Consider the following 17,390-nt stretch of genomic DNA (forward strand, 5'->3'; position numbering starts at 1 on the left):
TGTTACACAGTCAGGGAATATACCAATGTGCCACGGGGCCATGTTCACATGTTGACTTCAATGTTACATAGTCGGCGAGTAATATAATGTTATACAGTTGGGGAAAATACCAGAGTCATAGCAGTCAACGAGGGTTGCCTTTAGCGCCTCTCACTAGAGGAACAGTATTATGCCAATGTCGTACTCGAACGGAGAATACTGGAAAACGTCAACGTCATATACACTCGCGGAACATTATTATGTTAACGTCAATGATTTAGACAGCCGAGGAATACTGTTACGCCTTGCATTCGTATTGATAATGTCGTAATAATTCCCATTAACAGGTTCCTGTTGGGCGACAACAGAAGTAATTTGGCAACTTCCCTAAACCATGGTGCACTAAAGTAAGTCTGGCTGCCAGCTTCTGGTAGAATCAATATGAGAGATAGAGAAGACAGCTGTATACAAATGTTGTATCTGCGTGACGTGGTAAGAAACGAGAGTATTATCAACTTCAGTTAGGGGCGTACAGCTCGGAGTCAACGCTGTTGATCTTACCAGATACTCGTCATCTTGAAGACCCACCCAACTGGCTCAACAGATAACATTAGATCATGAATGGGCATTAAAAGGTGGATATCAAACGTGAAAATGGGAAATTGATGGTGACTGTGAATAGCCATCAGAATGAAGATATCATAACGGGAAATGGAGCCTGTCTTGAGTGGCGAGGTTTGGTACGACCACGGCCGATATGGGGGCAACTTACTATTGAGAATAACGACTTTGGTGCTTGTAATCTGAAGATCCGATGTTCTGCAAACATACGTCCCAGCATCGGTCATCTTGGCTCTCTTGATATACAACGAGCTTATTATGGTTCTCTCCACGATAGACATAACGATCTGAATATGAAGTCGGTCATCCTGAGTGATCTTGTGGCCGTCCTTGAACCAATCAATGCCATCAGGGGGATAGCCATCTCCTGTGGCGTTACACACAAGGCGCAATGCATTTCCTTTCTCCACGTAACTGGGACCGGAGATTTTTATATCTGAAAAATAAAAGAAGATTTATACCAAATGCATTCAAGACAGAAATAAGTATAGGTTTGAGGATTAAGAAAAATAAGAGACATAAAATACAAACACAATGTTCACGTACTCCTAGATACATTGTGAAGGCTACCTAGTCATGGACAAAAACAAGTGTATCAAGACATCTATGACATTCGCGCGAGGCAGCGATGACTGAAATGGGATTAAACATGATACATAGTCTGTATGGGCCCCAATTCTAAACCGCTAAATAGCATAGTCTATACGTAATACGAATGGGTAATATATGCCATATACATACACCCATTGCACGTGTGCAGGAATATTCATGCACGTGCACAAATCAATAATGATGTTTGTCTAATTCTCTTTTGGACATTTGAAAGAAACGAATGATGACTGTTACAAAGAGAATTCACATTTGATTATTTTAGACACATTTTTTTACTCCAGAACTGATGAAAAGGTCACATGTGTTGGAAGCAAGTTGGGTTATTTTAATGAATACACTTTTGCCTCCACATACATGTGATGTAATATAATGATCTCCCAAAACCTAAATTGATCCTTCACCGGATTCGTCAAGGCAGACTATTACCCACATCGCAACTTTGTTACAGCAGTATATCTCACAGGTATCAAACAGAATAATTGAATATGGTACGGAATAATTGAATATAGTACATCTGAATCCTGAACTGTCAATCTCAAAGGACCAGTTAGTGACCATTATGATGGAATATCTTGTCCCTCGAAGTGGGAGCTCAGTTAATGTGGCGTACTTTCAAAGTTTATTGGCCTCCCTCTGGTTAGCTGCGGCAAGCACGAGCGGGTCTCACAAGACTCAACGATGTAATGTCCAACATCATATGAATTATTATCGCTATAGAGATGCGCCATATGCCTGCTGGAACTAACGTCGCTGAGTTTGGTGGATGACTAATTCGATAAAAGTTTATGACATAACATCCGACTGCGAGGAATGTGATACCAAAGACTTAGTATGACTTTTCAATTACGCCAATGTTGAGCGTGCAGTGGCTAGCCTTCTGGATTAATGTCAAAGGAACTGTCATCGTGGGTGTCTGGTCTGTAATGTTTAACACAAATGCTGAGGGGGTTTTGCCGACAAGCGTGTTTTTTTCAAAAGTAGGAAATAAGACCGAGTACTTCCGATGTGCATATCTTTGAGCAACACGTTGACATTGTCCTTTAATGGTAATCCAAGGAAGGGATTTTGGTTCACACATACATTTTCTAACTGTTGGCGAGTCGTCGTCTCGAGAAATGAAAAATAACCATGCCGGGAGACGTGCAATACAACCGCTCTTGAGACATGATAACGAACAAGCACTCCGTTTCTTGCCAGCATGAAGAACATAGTCTCTTGGGTGATCTGTAATGCTCCCAGATACACGCCTGACTAATCCCAAGCAGCTTAGGCCGGACTGGCGAGGCAAACGCGATGTATATTTATGACTTGACGTGAACACAACATCAACTTGTACAGACGAGGCCTACCGTAATGCCCATAGTCTCGTAACAGACACAATATCAGACATCCGTGGTAGCGCTATAAATAATAACCAATAACCCATACGATAAGGGATTTAATTTGAACCGAGTTTCCTGTGATGTATTGATTCTTATATTGGAACGATTCTAACTAACTCATGTTACACTTATGTTCTTATTGTAGCAGGGCGTTGTGTTATCCCACAGATGATATCCTTACCTTGTCAGCTTTCTGACACGGTTAACCTCTTTGGTCAAGTGGACAAGGCGTCCGTCCTCTGATCAGAAGGTTCGAATCCCATTGTGGGACTTTGATAGTTTATGGCCGCTACATTTTTTTCCGTTTGTTAAATAAAAGTTGAAGAATGAAATGATTGAATGAGTGCGTGGGGTTAATAGTAGCGCTTATTTTAGCAGATAATACAAACTCCCAAGTAGTAGTAGTAGTAGTAGTAGTAGTAGAAGTAGCTATTATTTTTGCCAGCTTAGTTTTTGTCCCCGTCCACTTTACGTCATGTTAGTAGTTGCGGTGTTCTGTCGGCGTGTCTACATGCCCGGATGTGATCGTTATCATGATTGACTGATATCACTGAAAATTAGTTAACCATATCAACATTTAAATTTCTAAAGGTTCTTTCATGTTTAATGCACCATATATCCCACACTGGGAATCCCAAACCATTCTGGAAGGCTTTGTGTTCCAAATAGAACGTATGGATTAAACCATTAACAGTTTGTTGTGTGCATCCTATGTTTTCCTGGCCATGGGGCTAATGTTTCCGACGCACAAAGAGCCAAGGGAAACTGCAGATTGATTGCACCAAAGTCACGTACCAACAGCTGGGTTCCTTAACAACGAACAACATTTAAAACAATAATGCCCCTGATGTATTTCTAGTTCTAATATATAAAAAAGGTCAACGATCCAAACGCAAAAACGGGCGCGTGCACACATTCACACAAGTACACACACATGTACAAACACACAAATATACACACACACAAATGTACACACACACACACACACACACACACACACACACACACACACACACACACACACACACACACACACACACACACACACACACACACACACACACACACACATTTTCAAATGATGCTATGATGGGAAAAAGTTGATTTTTTTTAAAATTCAAAGTTGAGGCTTTTGGATGAGTAGTGGGTATTTACGTCACGATATGTCAAACATTCATTCTCTCGACGAGACATACTGCAGATAACTCTCATAATGGCAATTTGGGGGAGTCTGTCTGTCCACAAACATGACCACACCCATCAAGGACGTGCAAAGTTAATCGGGACTCATCTGACAACACGACACGTGACCAGCGACGGTTAACCAGTTTTGACGCTATATACACCATCGATGTATGGCGATATGTAGGGCGTGACACAACACGTGGCCGTCGAGCATGGAGATGAGCTGCATGGAGACGAGTCCTCGTCGTCTGTCCCATAACTCGTACTCAAGAAGCCTGATGAAAGTTCGCAGTAATTTGATTCGCCGTTTGAGCTCGACTTCGTAATGCCTGGTTTCGGATCAATCGATCCTGTACTCTCGTCCTTGACTTAGGACGGCCTGAACGTGAGCCATGTTGCGTTTGTTGGTACCTGTTTAATAGTTTGCTAATCACAGACTGTGAAACATTTAACGTATTGGCCACTGCACGCTGACTCCTGCCAGTTTCAGCATGCCAATAGCCCGTAGACGTCGCTCATCCACAAACAATGAATGAAATCAAGTACATCCCCAGTGTATGATTAGCAGAATCAATAAGATTGACAGCAATAATGGAGAGAGTTTAACCGACCTTCCTTGAAAGGGTCAAAATAAGGAATGACACCCTTCGCACATGTGCGGATATACATATACATATACACACGTCCACACAAACACACACACGTCCACAGACACACACACACGTCCACATACACACACACGTCCACACAGACACACGTCCACACAAACACACACACGTCCACAGACACACACACACGCCCACACACACACACGTCCACACACACACAAGTCCACACACACACACACACGTCCACACACACACACACGTCCACGTACACACACACACACGTCCACGTACACACACACACACGTCCACGTACACACACACACACGTCCACACACACGTCCACACACACACACACACGTCCACGTACACACACACACACACGTCCACACACACACACAGACACACGTCTACACACACACACACACACACACACGCACAGAATAAAGCGTTAGGCGTCAATACGCTTTCACCGCGGTCATCCTCTAAATTAGCCGTAAAGTCTTATTATGGCGATAATCACCAGTTATCTGCCTTCACATAGCGGAGGCAGGATAACATCGTCCAGTTCCCGACTGGACACATGACATCTGCCTGAAAAATTAATGTTCATTATCTATATCCGACATTTACACATTACTGTAGAATAATTCGTTTTTGTCTGGAACAGGACAAACCTCGGGCAGTGAAGAATAGCCTTTACACTGACCGAGATAAATATCCTGATAAAATAGATAGGATCGCCCTACGTCTGCCTGTATTCGCCTCCTCCACAGGGCTCATATAGGGGGACAGGGGGGGGGGGGGGGGGAGGCTATCGCTATTTTAAGAACGGTATTTTAACTTCCTTGCTGAATCCATGCTGAAAACAGCAACCTCAGCGCATACCGATGTGGATGAAGATATGGTTATGGTGAAATGATGAGATACATCAGTAAATGTGCGCCTCTGTCTCCATAGAAAGAACTGGGACTGTTTTCACTCTAATACGCACACAAAGTTGTCGACTGGAAGATTATTGATTTAAAGTCTGTGAAAATTAAGCGTTCCATGCTATCCAAACGATGAACGGTTTCTGTAGGTTTTCTTGTACTTTGCCACCACAGACAAATTGATACGAGCAGTCGCAGTTTTGCTTTAACTGGATTTTAAAGTGTCATTTTTGACAGAGCTCACTTTCTTTGAAATTCCTTAATCAGCTACTTCGTGCGAATTTCAAATGAAAAATAAAACATTCAAATGGGCTTCTGGTTCTATTAGATTCAAGGAAATAGAACACGAGAGCGTTATTTTGTAAAATTGATAATAACAGACAAGGGAAATTATCATGTTGCCTTGGATAAATCTGCTTAACAGAACATTTACAGTTATAAAGCCCAAGGTCGCTTACAAGAATTAATTCTGAAAACATTAAGTGTTAAAACATTCCTATGATGGCGGGCAAAATCAATCAAGGTTGTCAGATGAAAGCAAAAAGAGGGCAAAAACCGAGATCTGCTATGCATTTCCTTCATCACAGTGCTTAAGCAAACCCAATTTAAAATGCATCCGAGCCAACACGACAAGACACAAACATTATTACAGAAATTATGTAATAGACCACGGAGTTAAAACCACGGCAGTCAAGTCTATACGATCCTACTTTTAGCAGTGTGTTCAAAGTACATTAAATTAAGACAATGTTGCTTTTTATGGACGACGGGCACCAAACCCATTATGAATAATTAAATTACTTAGCGTTGTAATACTCGAGATAAATAAAAAAATTGTCAAAACAACCTGACATATTATTTTCTTTGCACTGGATACCCTATTGGTCAGAGCTGTTGTCATTCTCTCCAACCAACCACATGGGTAGGAAGGTCCAAAGTTTGGACACCCCTGTTTTCGGGGTGTTCTTGTTCTTATCTGTGTAACATGAAAGAAACAAATGAGTTTTGAGTGACGTTGGAACTACCGACGCATTCGAAGTTAATGACACAAGTCATTGTAAACAATGATCAAACGAGGTGTAGACGACAAGGGCGATCACCCATCGGGGAGAAAAGGGTAGGAGTATGCCTGTAACACACGTGGTTAACGGCGGTTGTTGCCATGTCCTGCTATGCTCGTCAATCCCGTCCTTAATGATGGTATTTGCCATGTCCTGCCCTAGATGTAACATCCGTCCTGAATGAAGGTAGTTGCAATCTCCTGCTCTAGATGTAACATCCGTGGTGAATGAAGGTAGTTGCCATGTTCTGCCCTAAATGTAACATCCGTGGTGAATGAAGGTAGTTGCCATGTTCTGCCCTAGATGTAACATCTGTCCTGAATGAAGGTAGTTGTAATCTCCTGCCCTAGATGTGACATCCGTGGTGAATGAAGGTAGTTGCCATGTTCTGCCCTCGATGTAACATCTGTCCTGAATGAAGGTAGTTGTAATCTCCTGCCCTAGATGTGACATCCGTGGTGAATGAAGGTAGTTGCAATCTCCTGCTCTAGATGTGACATCCGTGGTGAATGAAGGCAGTTGCGATCTCCTGCTCTAGATGTAACATCCGTCCTGAATGAAGGCAGTTGCAATCTCCTGCCCTAGATGTAACATCCGTGGTGAATGAAAGTAGTTGCCATGTCCTGCCCTAGATGTAACATCCGTCCTGAATGAAGGCAGTTGCAATCTCCTGCTCTAGATGTAACATCCGTCCTGAATGAAGGTAGTTGCCATGTTCTGCCCTAGATGTAACATCCGTCCTGAATGAAGGCAGTTGCAATCTCCTGCTCTAGATGTGACATCCGTCCTGAATGAAGGCAGTTGCGATCTCCTGCTCTAGATGTGACATCCGTCCTGAATGAAGGCAGTTGCGATCTCCTGCTCTAGATGTGACATCCGTCCTGAATGAAGGTAGTTGCCATGTTCTGCCCTAGAGGATATTGAAGCTATGAAAATAATGCGTTATAATTGACTTGAGAATATTCTATTACAAATCGTTGCTGTTACCGCCAGTTTTATCATGCAACAGAGTACCACATGATTTTACAATCATACATCTGGAAAGAGGTATGAACGATAGAGAGGAAAGTTCAACGATATGTGAATCCTGATTGTAAAAAAGAACAGAAGCACGCTAAAGATTTATAGTCATTTTACAAGACATGCTGTCGCAGAGTTCGATATAGCTATTATGATAGGATTCAGACTGAACCGATTCGGCCGCTTGTAAAGTTGCGAGACGAAATGCCATAAGCCGGAATTTGAGTAAAATGCCAGTTTGTAGTTTGGGATCGGGCGTTGAACACTTGTACGTCTGAATTGACGTGATTGATCGATGGAAGCGACGGCCCGAGACACCAATAAAGATAAATAGATTGATTGATTCAAATGTTTGAACAAGCGGGTTGCCTTAGGGTACAGTTTAACGCTGATGCTGAATAGGTACATCAGAAGATGGCATTTCTCGCGCAATCACCTCACGTGCACTTTCATGGTTTCTTCTACTTGGCTAGGTGACCCCTCCATTGATTTAACATTGGGACTTTGAGTTGCAATTTAAAGTTCAAGTCGTTTTGTGTAAACACTAGGAATGGGATTTCTGTGAATATCTCAACGAGAGGTTTACTTTGAAATTCCCCTGATTGTATCCTGTTTACAATCGAAGAAGGAGAAACTTTGTGGGGGATTTTCTCTGGTCTGATTGATTTGTCAATTCTCTTATTTTGTGTTAATCTCATCCAGATCAACAAACTAGCGATGATAAACATTTGTTACTTTACAGAGCAAACTGACGTATAAATACTCTCTTCGTTAACAGCGCCGATGTGATCGATGAAATATTACTTTAATACAGTGAACGCCATTTCCCAGTCCAATAATAGTTGCTCCTTGACTCCGCGATATCACCCGTCTACTACATTTGGACGATTTTTAAAAGAACTCCAAAACAGAATCCTTTTAGACATGTATGGTGCCTATTATACACTTATCTCGATTGATAAATGAGTTCCATCAAGTCAGTTTGCAGAAAGCAATAACCATTCTACATCAAAATCGTGTTCCTATTCTTAGTCATTCTGAGTCAGAAAGTTGTTCGTGGTCATCGTCAGTCCTCAACCAAAGCTATATTTAATGGCTAAGAAGCCACGAGGACTACATATACCATGTTTAAGGCATTGGACATAATTTGTAACTGACAAGATTATTTATGCTGCCATTAAATCGGTCTGTTTATGTGCCTATCAAACCAGTTGATCCTCCTCAATGAACAGATCACACACGAGGAATTCCCGACTCACAGCATTGCTTCAGAAGATTTTCAATTTGTTCACATGAATTGCTTTTCTGGGTTTTATTTCACACTTTCATGGTGGTGAGTCTTTATGCTGGGCATTGGATTGTTCCATTGCATCCTTTCTCGTTTGTTGGGGTAATATTGACATTGATTGCCAGAAACCGACTTGTGGGTGTAGCCAAACACTTGTTTTATTACACTTTAAAGTTGGCGGCTGACTATGACTTAATGGGCCTAAAAACTGGCCACATGGAATTTTAGACTATGCTGTAGTTAAGTGCTTCAGATTTAACAGCTTGACGTACGTTGCTTGGAATAATAATTTTTTTAGCTTTGGTAAATACAGTTATGTCTGTTAAATTGTGTATTTCCGGCCTACTCTGAACGTGTGCATAAGAAATGCTTCACATTGTGGACCTCTTGTTTTGACTGATTTTAACAATCTAGTATCAGAAATATATGTTATGCGTATACACATCGCAGTACTGTGGCGAGAATCAGGCCAAGTGTGCGAGACGTTAACATTTACTGTGCAAAAATAAACTATGTATGAAGATGTATAAAGCATTCATATCATTTTCTAACATGCTTGTTGTGTCGTATGTATTTCTGTATTAGCGTTTGAAACGTGAACCATTTACATTTCTTCTTGCATAAAGCCTCTCTTACTTTTTTCATAAAGACGCTTTTTAACATGTCAAGGCTTTGTTCTATTTTCAGAGTTCAGATACCCAAGGCGACTGTATCTTCAAGATGCCTTGGCTCTGACTCCAACTACAGACACATTATTGATGCCGCTGGAAATGGTACTATGGTATGCCCGCTAATTATGCAGAACATTCCTCGCATATACTTTGTAATCAAGGTATTCGGTTTATCTACATGCGCAGCGGGCACGTTGTCATCACTATACCAACTTACAGGTATCAAGCCTTTGCTATATGTTGTTCTATGCACGACCTCCAATCAACGTTTTTGCTCATGACATTAACTGCAATAGCTTATGACACGATATGCGTTACGAAATAGCTAACTAGCTTAGTCGACTGAACATGCTGCAGTTTACGAGCAGGTGCTCTTTGTTGGTACGTCCTATGCCTATTGCCTTCAGATGATGAAATGAATAAGTGATTATACTTCATAACACACGCTACCTGCGGAGGCGACTGTGGGAAATGATTGATGATGATCAGGATGTACATGCATTCTAAGCAATAATGAATGCTATACATACATACAATTTCTGTGTCATAAAAAACGGCTAAGCAAATTCATGTTAAACTGTCGTGAATTGGTATCCATCGTCACATCAGGATACACAGTGTTTGTTTGCTGTTTAACGCCGCTCTCAACAATATTTCAGATATATGACGGCGGTCTGTTAATACGCGAGTCTCTACCAGACGATCCAGTGATTGGCATCATGAACATCGATCTACGCAAATGGGATACGATGACATGTATGAAGCAAGTCAGTGAGCCTCACAACCCGATCCCATTAGTCGTCTCTTACGAAAAGCATAGTCGCCTGTTACGGCAAGCATGGTTTACTGAAGACCTATTATAACCCGAATCTTCACTGATCGGAAACAAAGTGTAACAGGTTATATGAGCAGTCATATTGATGCGGAGTGAGTTTGTTGGGTTTACTCCGCTTTAAGCAATATTCTAGCAATATTACGTCGGGTGACACCAAAAATGGCCTTCACACATTCAATTTATATGGGGAATCGATCTATTTATGTGGGGGATCGAACCCGGGCCTTAGGCGTGACGAGCGAAAGCTTTAACCACAAGCCTACCACGACCTAAACTTGACAAGGGACAAACACACCATAATCCACGAATAAGAACATTATATTAGATACAATTATTTAAAACCAGGCAATATCTCAAGACATACCAGTCGGTTGAAGACACTAATTATATACATTACATTAAGGCTGATTTTTTTACCGCAAGGCAGTGGTTGTGATTAAGTATCAGCAGTTTTCCATCTGAAATGCAATTTCGCAATAATGGAGCGTGACACGTGGATAACAATTGCCAATACGATTGGGCGACGATGCCATGCAGTAACGAATGTATTCAAGATTAGTTTTTCATCACATTTAAACCGAATGTATTGCATTAGACCAACACATTGCTCTGGAGGCAACACACGTTTCCTCTCATCTCACTTTGGCAAACCAGGTCTTCTATAGGCCTGATAACACAAGGGCACTTCGCTTAGCTAGAGGCAACTGGAATGCTCTCGATGTCATTCAAATTTCCCTCGAGATGCATCTGACATTTTGAAAAATGTGAAATATGTTCATTAGTTTAGATTAGATATATTCGTTTCTTTGCATAACCACTATCTAAGAATGTCCTGAATAAAGTTGTCCGATGGCCTTATTGACCATTAGACCAAGACCCCCAGACCACTACATGAATGCGTGCATGTAATTCAATCAACACCTTTGACTGGTAGAAATGCGACCGCGACTCGTAATGATTTGCCTCGAGATTTGAGTCGCGACGGTCACTACATTGAGAGAATTTATCCGCTCCATGCTTTTAAGGTAGCGTTCATCTCCATACCGTTAACACGTACAGAAAGTAATTGAGATTTATACAGCCGCGAATTTCGAGTTGGTGAGAAAATAATTAGAACAAAGCTTGCGGAAATTGACTTTGTGGAGGTCAAGTTGGCTGGTCATTGTAAATCCGACAAGGTGTGACATGAGTGTTGTGTACTAGCTTATCCCAACCGCTGACCAGACGCTGGATGAGGAGGCACTGTTTCTCACGACAGTATACAACAGCATGGGGCCACTGATCCCCCTTCTACCGAGAGTACTCTGCTGGAACACGGCTCTGATAGAAACATTAATCCCGCTCTTCTCAGTTTAGCCATACGGCCTTTCCCACCACAGATGGAATCTCATACACATGTTTTAGTGCTTCCGGCATATGAAGTACCGCTGATTTTGTGTACAGTCAACGCTAACCTCAGAATCCCATTTAATCACGTTTTTCAACTAATCAGGTTGCAGCACACGCGCCCATTCGGTTTTTTAGAATATTGTTTTGAAGAAAAAATGTTACTTCTTATGCAGGGATTTCCGCCGTTTTTATCAATATTTCACTTTCTTCCCACCGCCCCGTTTCATGTCAATCCTGTTTATATAGGCTTCCCATCGCACCGTTGTATTTAAATGTTTATAATCAAATTCGTATATAAGCATGAAGATTAAATGAGTGTCCCCCGCTTGTAACACACTACTCCAGCCGCACCACAGTAGCGAGCACCAAGGATGGGCTGGCTTCAGACATGTACGTGCTTGAACACGGGACAAGCAACATGTTCCACCGCGACGCTCCAGCCAAGAAGTGCTCTGCTTCTGATGACGGAATACCGGCAGACAGAGACTGGTATAAAAGTTCATAGAAATTAAAGATGTATCTATTTTTAAATAATTTTGATGAATATGTAAGACATTTTGTCAATAGTGAAAATAGTGGGTATGCTAAAGTATATAATGATAGACAGAATGCTGTTCTAGATTACTTGTCGTTCATGCTGTTGTACACGTTGAGGTAGGAAAAATTCGATTTTGCGCAGATTAATAAGTTGTATTTACCATACGCAGATAGGAAACATTTATAATTGTATTATAGACGGGGTTTTATTCATATAAACATTTCAGCACTGGCAATGTGTCTTCATCACTGCTGTTTATTGTTGTAATATCACATAACTTCATGCTGTCTCCATTCAGGTCCTATACTGAATAATTAAGTGTCATTCTGGTCTTCCAATACTGCTAAACAAACTGAAAGTAATACGTGCGACAACCGTTCAGAAATCGTTGAGCCGGATGAAAATACCTTTACACAAAATCAGCTGCTGTTTCATACTGCAATATGGTGAAATAGATTCCCAAAGGAAAGTGTCAATATTAGCATAAGGAAAGAAATTAGGAAGCAATCTAGTCTCCGTTGTTTTCTGTTCATTCTCATAACGTAAAAAATTAAATACAAAATTCAAACCTTCACGCGGACAAATAACGTCAGAATGATTGCTGTTTTTATCAAACGTTTTGGTCCTGCGAGGGGAGCAGGTGCGAGATTGCGAAATATAGTTATTCACGTCGCAAACGCAATGAACATACAGGAACTTCTATAAGGTTTTGTCTCTTCCTACGATAATGTTCTTAATGCCTTCTTCTCTATTGCAGATTCAGCTGGCTAAGCAATTATTGGGGTTATCTAAAACCGTTTTAGTTGTAAAAACTTCATCATAGATTTAACGAAAATTAATTATCTCCCCACAGCTCTCAACGGGAGATTAAAGGTAAACTGATTGTAAGTACATGTTGAAAACATGCATCTTATCACTTCTGTGGTAATTGTCAATATTGAGTCATCATTTCATATGTGACATATTTTATATGTTTCATATACAAGGTGTCTGTAAGATATGGTTGTGAGAAAACCATAAACAAAGACCACTCTGTATCTTGAGATAACTAGTTGACACGGTCTGCAGAGGGAAAGGCAAAACAAGACGTTGTCACAGATGGAAGGAGATTGTGATGCAATTGATGAGGCATTAATGTCAGGCAACCAGCATAATTGAGATACTTGGTAAAACTAGACATTCTTATCACTGTCTCCATATTCACAAGCCCTTCATCATTTAATAACCCCCGCTCTCTATTATACGAATGGGTGGTTCCCTGTCGGTATGGGTACCCCATGGGGAGAGTGTACACGCGGCATGGACCACCACGTGGTAAAATCCAAGGGTGGTGGGTTTGTTTACTAGGGAGTAAACGAAATCGCATGCAAAGCTTTCTGGCAGACAGTCCTTGGCTCGATCCCTGCTGTGGTACAGTTGGATGCAATGCTATTTGGCTTTTTATCACTTGCCTGTCGGCATTACGTCTCTCCGTGGCTTGCAACAAGTGAATTCCTCGCTTCGTTCCATAGCATATATGTGGCAGGATCCCGACCACACGGGTACACAGTAAGGATGCTGGGGTTTGCCACGTGCAAGATGGCGGCGTTCCGTTACTCGGCAAGCGTTCATTCAGGAAGAAGTTCATGTTTGGGGTGACATTGAAGACGTAACTTTAATAAAGGCTTCGCGAAATGCAGTCGTTTGAAAATAAACAGCATATCTCTTCGATACTCTTAACCTTCAATGTATCCTGTTCACCATATGGTACATATCTATACTCGTAACACGGTTTTCCTTATAATAGCCACAGTAATAGACGCAGGGCTGGTGATAAAGGAGACTAAGATAAGACAAAGTTGTGTAACGTTGATCAAAGTGGTCAATGTCAGGCTGGAGTTCGTAATTTACGCTGTCATTATTTTTCTGAACTCAAGATAAACAAAGTGTGTATTCCTGGAATGTGCCTACAATGGCATTACATTGGGACCCGTCACGAAACGAAGCTGATCAAGAGAGGCCAAGTATCAATCTTACTTCCAGATCCCTTTCACCAAGACCCATTAAAGACCAGGATGTGTCTGTATATAAGACGCATGTTTTTATGTTCCCCAGTTGAACGTTGACAGAGAAACAAGCCAAAACCAGATCGGTCATCAGTTCCTGACGTAAACTGTAATTCAGGACAGCCATTTAGTGATTATCGTAATAACTCACGTGACCTGTCGATACCAGTGCCTCTCTAGCACCTGAAAACCATTCATTCTGAACAGAACAAACAGTGCATTTGTTCCGAGAACACCTGGTGTCATCACAGATTTTCTCAAGGCTATTTTAACATTTACGCCAAATGGAATCTGTTTCGACAGATAATCGAGACTGATACTCTCTTGGGCATGACGTTTATATTTGATTGTTTAATACTAAGTCCGATAAACATCTGCATTGCCTTAACATGGTTTGCAAAAAAAAGGCTGTGTATAAAAGGCTCCCTTGCACACAATAAGTCAAGCACTTAATCATGATTGACAGCAACGATCTACGCCATCTGGGGAACGATGACATACAATCAGGGGTCACAGAACCTAACTACCTGATTCTAATTTGACTGACCGCTTACAACAGACATTAGGTACCAGGCACCTCTTCTTACCCTGAACCCCCACAGGGGCAAGAGACATCTTGTGTAGTTTGATATTTAATAAGTAGATAATAATCTATCACACGGTTCGGATTCAAAAGCAGTCATACTGGCATTAAAAACATGCCTACCCATATTTCAGATGGGCACCTAAGGTAAAAGCACTGCGATTCGACATATACCAAAGCCACTCACCTGGTTCAATAGCCTTATCAAATCTGCATATAATAATTTTATCTCACAAAGAAAGAGTTCACTGCATCTGACAGCAAGAAACATTGTGAGCACGCTTAATGTTCCTACTCTTTAACTTCCGCCTGTGAGACGGAATATCACAAAGTATTTATGACTGATGATGTTTCAGTACTTACGCATTTTTTCTGTGTAATACATATGTACCTTATGAATTATGACAGATCAGTTTAAGCATTCCCGACACAACACATGACAGCGCCCTATAACCATCTCGAGACGCCTGTGCAGTACAGGTAATAGTAATCAGTGTGGCATTGGTCTCCGAGTGCTTCTGAGAACACTTCAGTTGTCTGCACACCCTGCCTGGGACCAGCGAACACCTACAAAGAGGCAATGCTTTGGCCAAGTGTGCCACTCCTAGTCCTGCTCCTAGTGCACATCGTGTAAGTCTGTTAATGGTGCTTCACGCCCATGAAACAGTTACTACTCGAGTGTGACATGAACTCCTAAAATCCCTAGTGCTAACCTAACAACATAATCGTCCCCGACTCGGATGGAAATCAGCAAATATGATACAAGGCATACACAGTGAGGAGAAGAGAAGAGAAGAGAAGAAACCCTACCTGGTTTAAAGGTTGGCCTGAAGGGTGCATCTGAAATGGAAAAAAACAATACATAATCATGTATACTTTAATAGACACACAACTAATATCAGGCAAGCCAGTGTTATATATATCAGTAAATATATATGTATATATCAGTAAATATATCTATTACAATCACACAGGCACTACACGTATCTCTGAATCATGAACCGATAACTTTGAAATGTCAATTTTGGTAATTAGGGTGAGGGAGTGATGGTTGTGTGTGTATTGGGGGGGGGGGGGGGGGGGGGAGAGAGATTGGGTGTTAAGATTCTAACAAAGGCTATGTATAAAACATTAAACACGAAATTACACGTTCTGTTAAGAGAGATTCAGTTCTTCATGAGTCATTCGTTTCATATTCATGACGTTGATTAACAACATATTAAATACGTCTCACATACCTATTTATGTACATTAGATTCATTACCATATAAATCACTCTGTGTGCAGTATGGAGATCATTAATACATATTTTGCATAGGTACATGAAAAGGCAGCGCGGCATTAACAAGCGTACAACACCCAGCTGCCTAATTCCCTTGCTTGGAGATATGATCACTCTCTTTATCTACACCTGTTCAACGTAACATTCATACCATTAATTCAAATTAAAGTCTGAACGCGTGCACATTAAGAGACATTCCTGGGGAATCAGACGGGGTGATATCACATTGCCTCGTATTTTAGTAGTTCCCGGCACATGGGGAGAGAATCTTAGCGTCTTTGCCAAATTCATGCACATTTTTGACATCGTCAATGTCTCCAGTTTTTCACTTTTCAAGTAGGTAAATGAACACACATTAACACGTAGAGTATGTGATGCACGCGCGATGAGCACGTGTTTTATGTAAGTGTTGTTTATCTAAATTTAAGAATATCTGCATGCATTTAATGTCATGAGTTTAAATAGGAATTCTTAGGTTCACACTCGTATGCTGTACTCTCACTGTAAGGTCACACGAGCAGGTAATCTATACGTTATGCTTACAAACAGTGATATTTGTTGTTTCACTGCGTACGTGACATTCCTGGTTCTAGCAGGTACAAACATTAACAACACAGTTCGGGGATCGATCTGAAAATCGTTCAGTAACATGTTAGATAAACATGCCTTATAACATGCACTAACACTGTAGTACAACCTTCACACGAACAATAGAGTTACTTTACAGGCGTGTGTGCCTTTACTGAACACAAGATCTTCTTGATACAGGTGACGCTCGGGCACTTGTGTGTGTGCGTGCGTGTGTTCGCTTCTTTGGCTTCTAATTAGCAATAACAACAGCTGATGGGATTAAGTCGATCTACGCCTGGATTTTACACCACAATCATCCATCTCATATCTCATCTCATCTCATATCTCATCTCATCTCATATCAAACTGAACCTGGATCGGGGCACGGATGGCCCAGTCGTCTAACGCGCCGCGATTCTCTGTACAGAGCTGTGTCCCTTGGGTACGCCAGAAACCTGATTGTGCGTTCGAATCCCGGTTCGCCCTGATTATTTTTCTAGGTTTGTCAGCACCATACCCGTGCTCGTGTGTTTCACCGATGTGGTAAACGTCTAAGACCTGCATTACTTCGGGCTTTTCTCCCACATTAAGCTGACACGCCGCAATATAACTGGAATACTGTTAAAAGCGGCGTTAAATCCAGCTTACTGTACCTGGATCTGTACATTTGCTAAAGCACCTCTACCCACGCTCATCTCTTCTGGTCAGGTCAACACATCCCCCAACTTACACACACATACAACCTCTATCTGTCCCTGCATTCATCGTCAACCACTGTGAACCTTCATGTTA

At 41.4% G+C, this 17,390-nt stretch overlaps 1 protein-coding gene across 4 annotated transcripts in view; it reads right to left on the reverse strand.

Annotated features, from left to right (window-relative positions):
• LOC139471318 (zwei Ig domain protein zig-8-like) overlaps nt 1–17,390 on the reverse strand; it is a 122,868-nt gene that overhangs the window by 14,204 nt on the left and 91,274 nt on the right. For all 4 annotated transcript variants that reach the window (XM_071253629.1, XM_071253647.1, XM_071253637.1 and 1 more), the window contains 2 exons: nt 15,557–15,586; nt 752–1,036 (listed from right to left, as the gene is read on the reverse strand). In XM_071253629.1, coding sequence (XP_071109730.1) covers nt 752–1,036; nt 15,557–15,586 — 315 coding nt within the window. The remainder of the gene's footprint in view (nt 1–751; nt 1,037–15,556; nt 15,587–17,390) is intronic.

Source organism: Haliotis cracherodii, unplaced genomic scaffold (genome assembly GCF_022045235.1).
Source record: "Haliotis cracherodii isolate W230 unplaced genomic scaffold, xgHalCrac1.p SCAF_1, whole genome shotgun sequence".
In the NCBI taxonomy this organism is placed as follows: Eukaryota; Metazoa; Mollusca; class Gastropoda; order Lepetellida; family Haliotidae; genus Haliotis; species Haliotis cracherodii.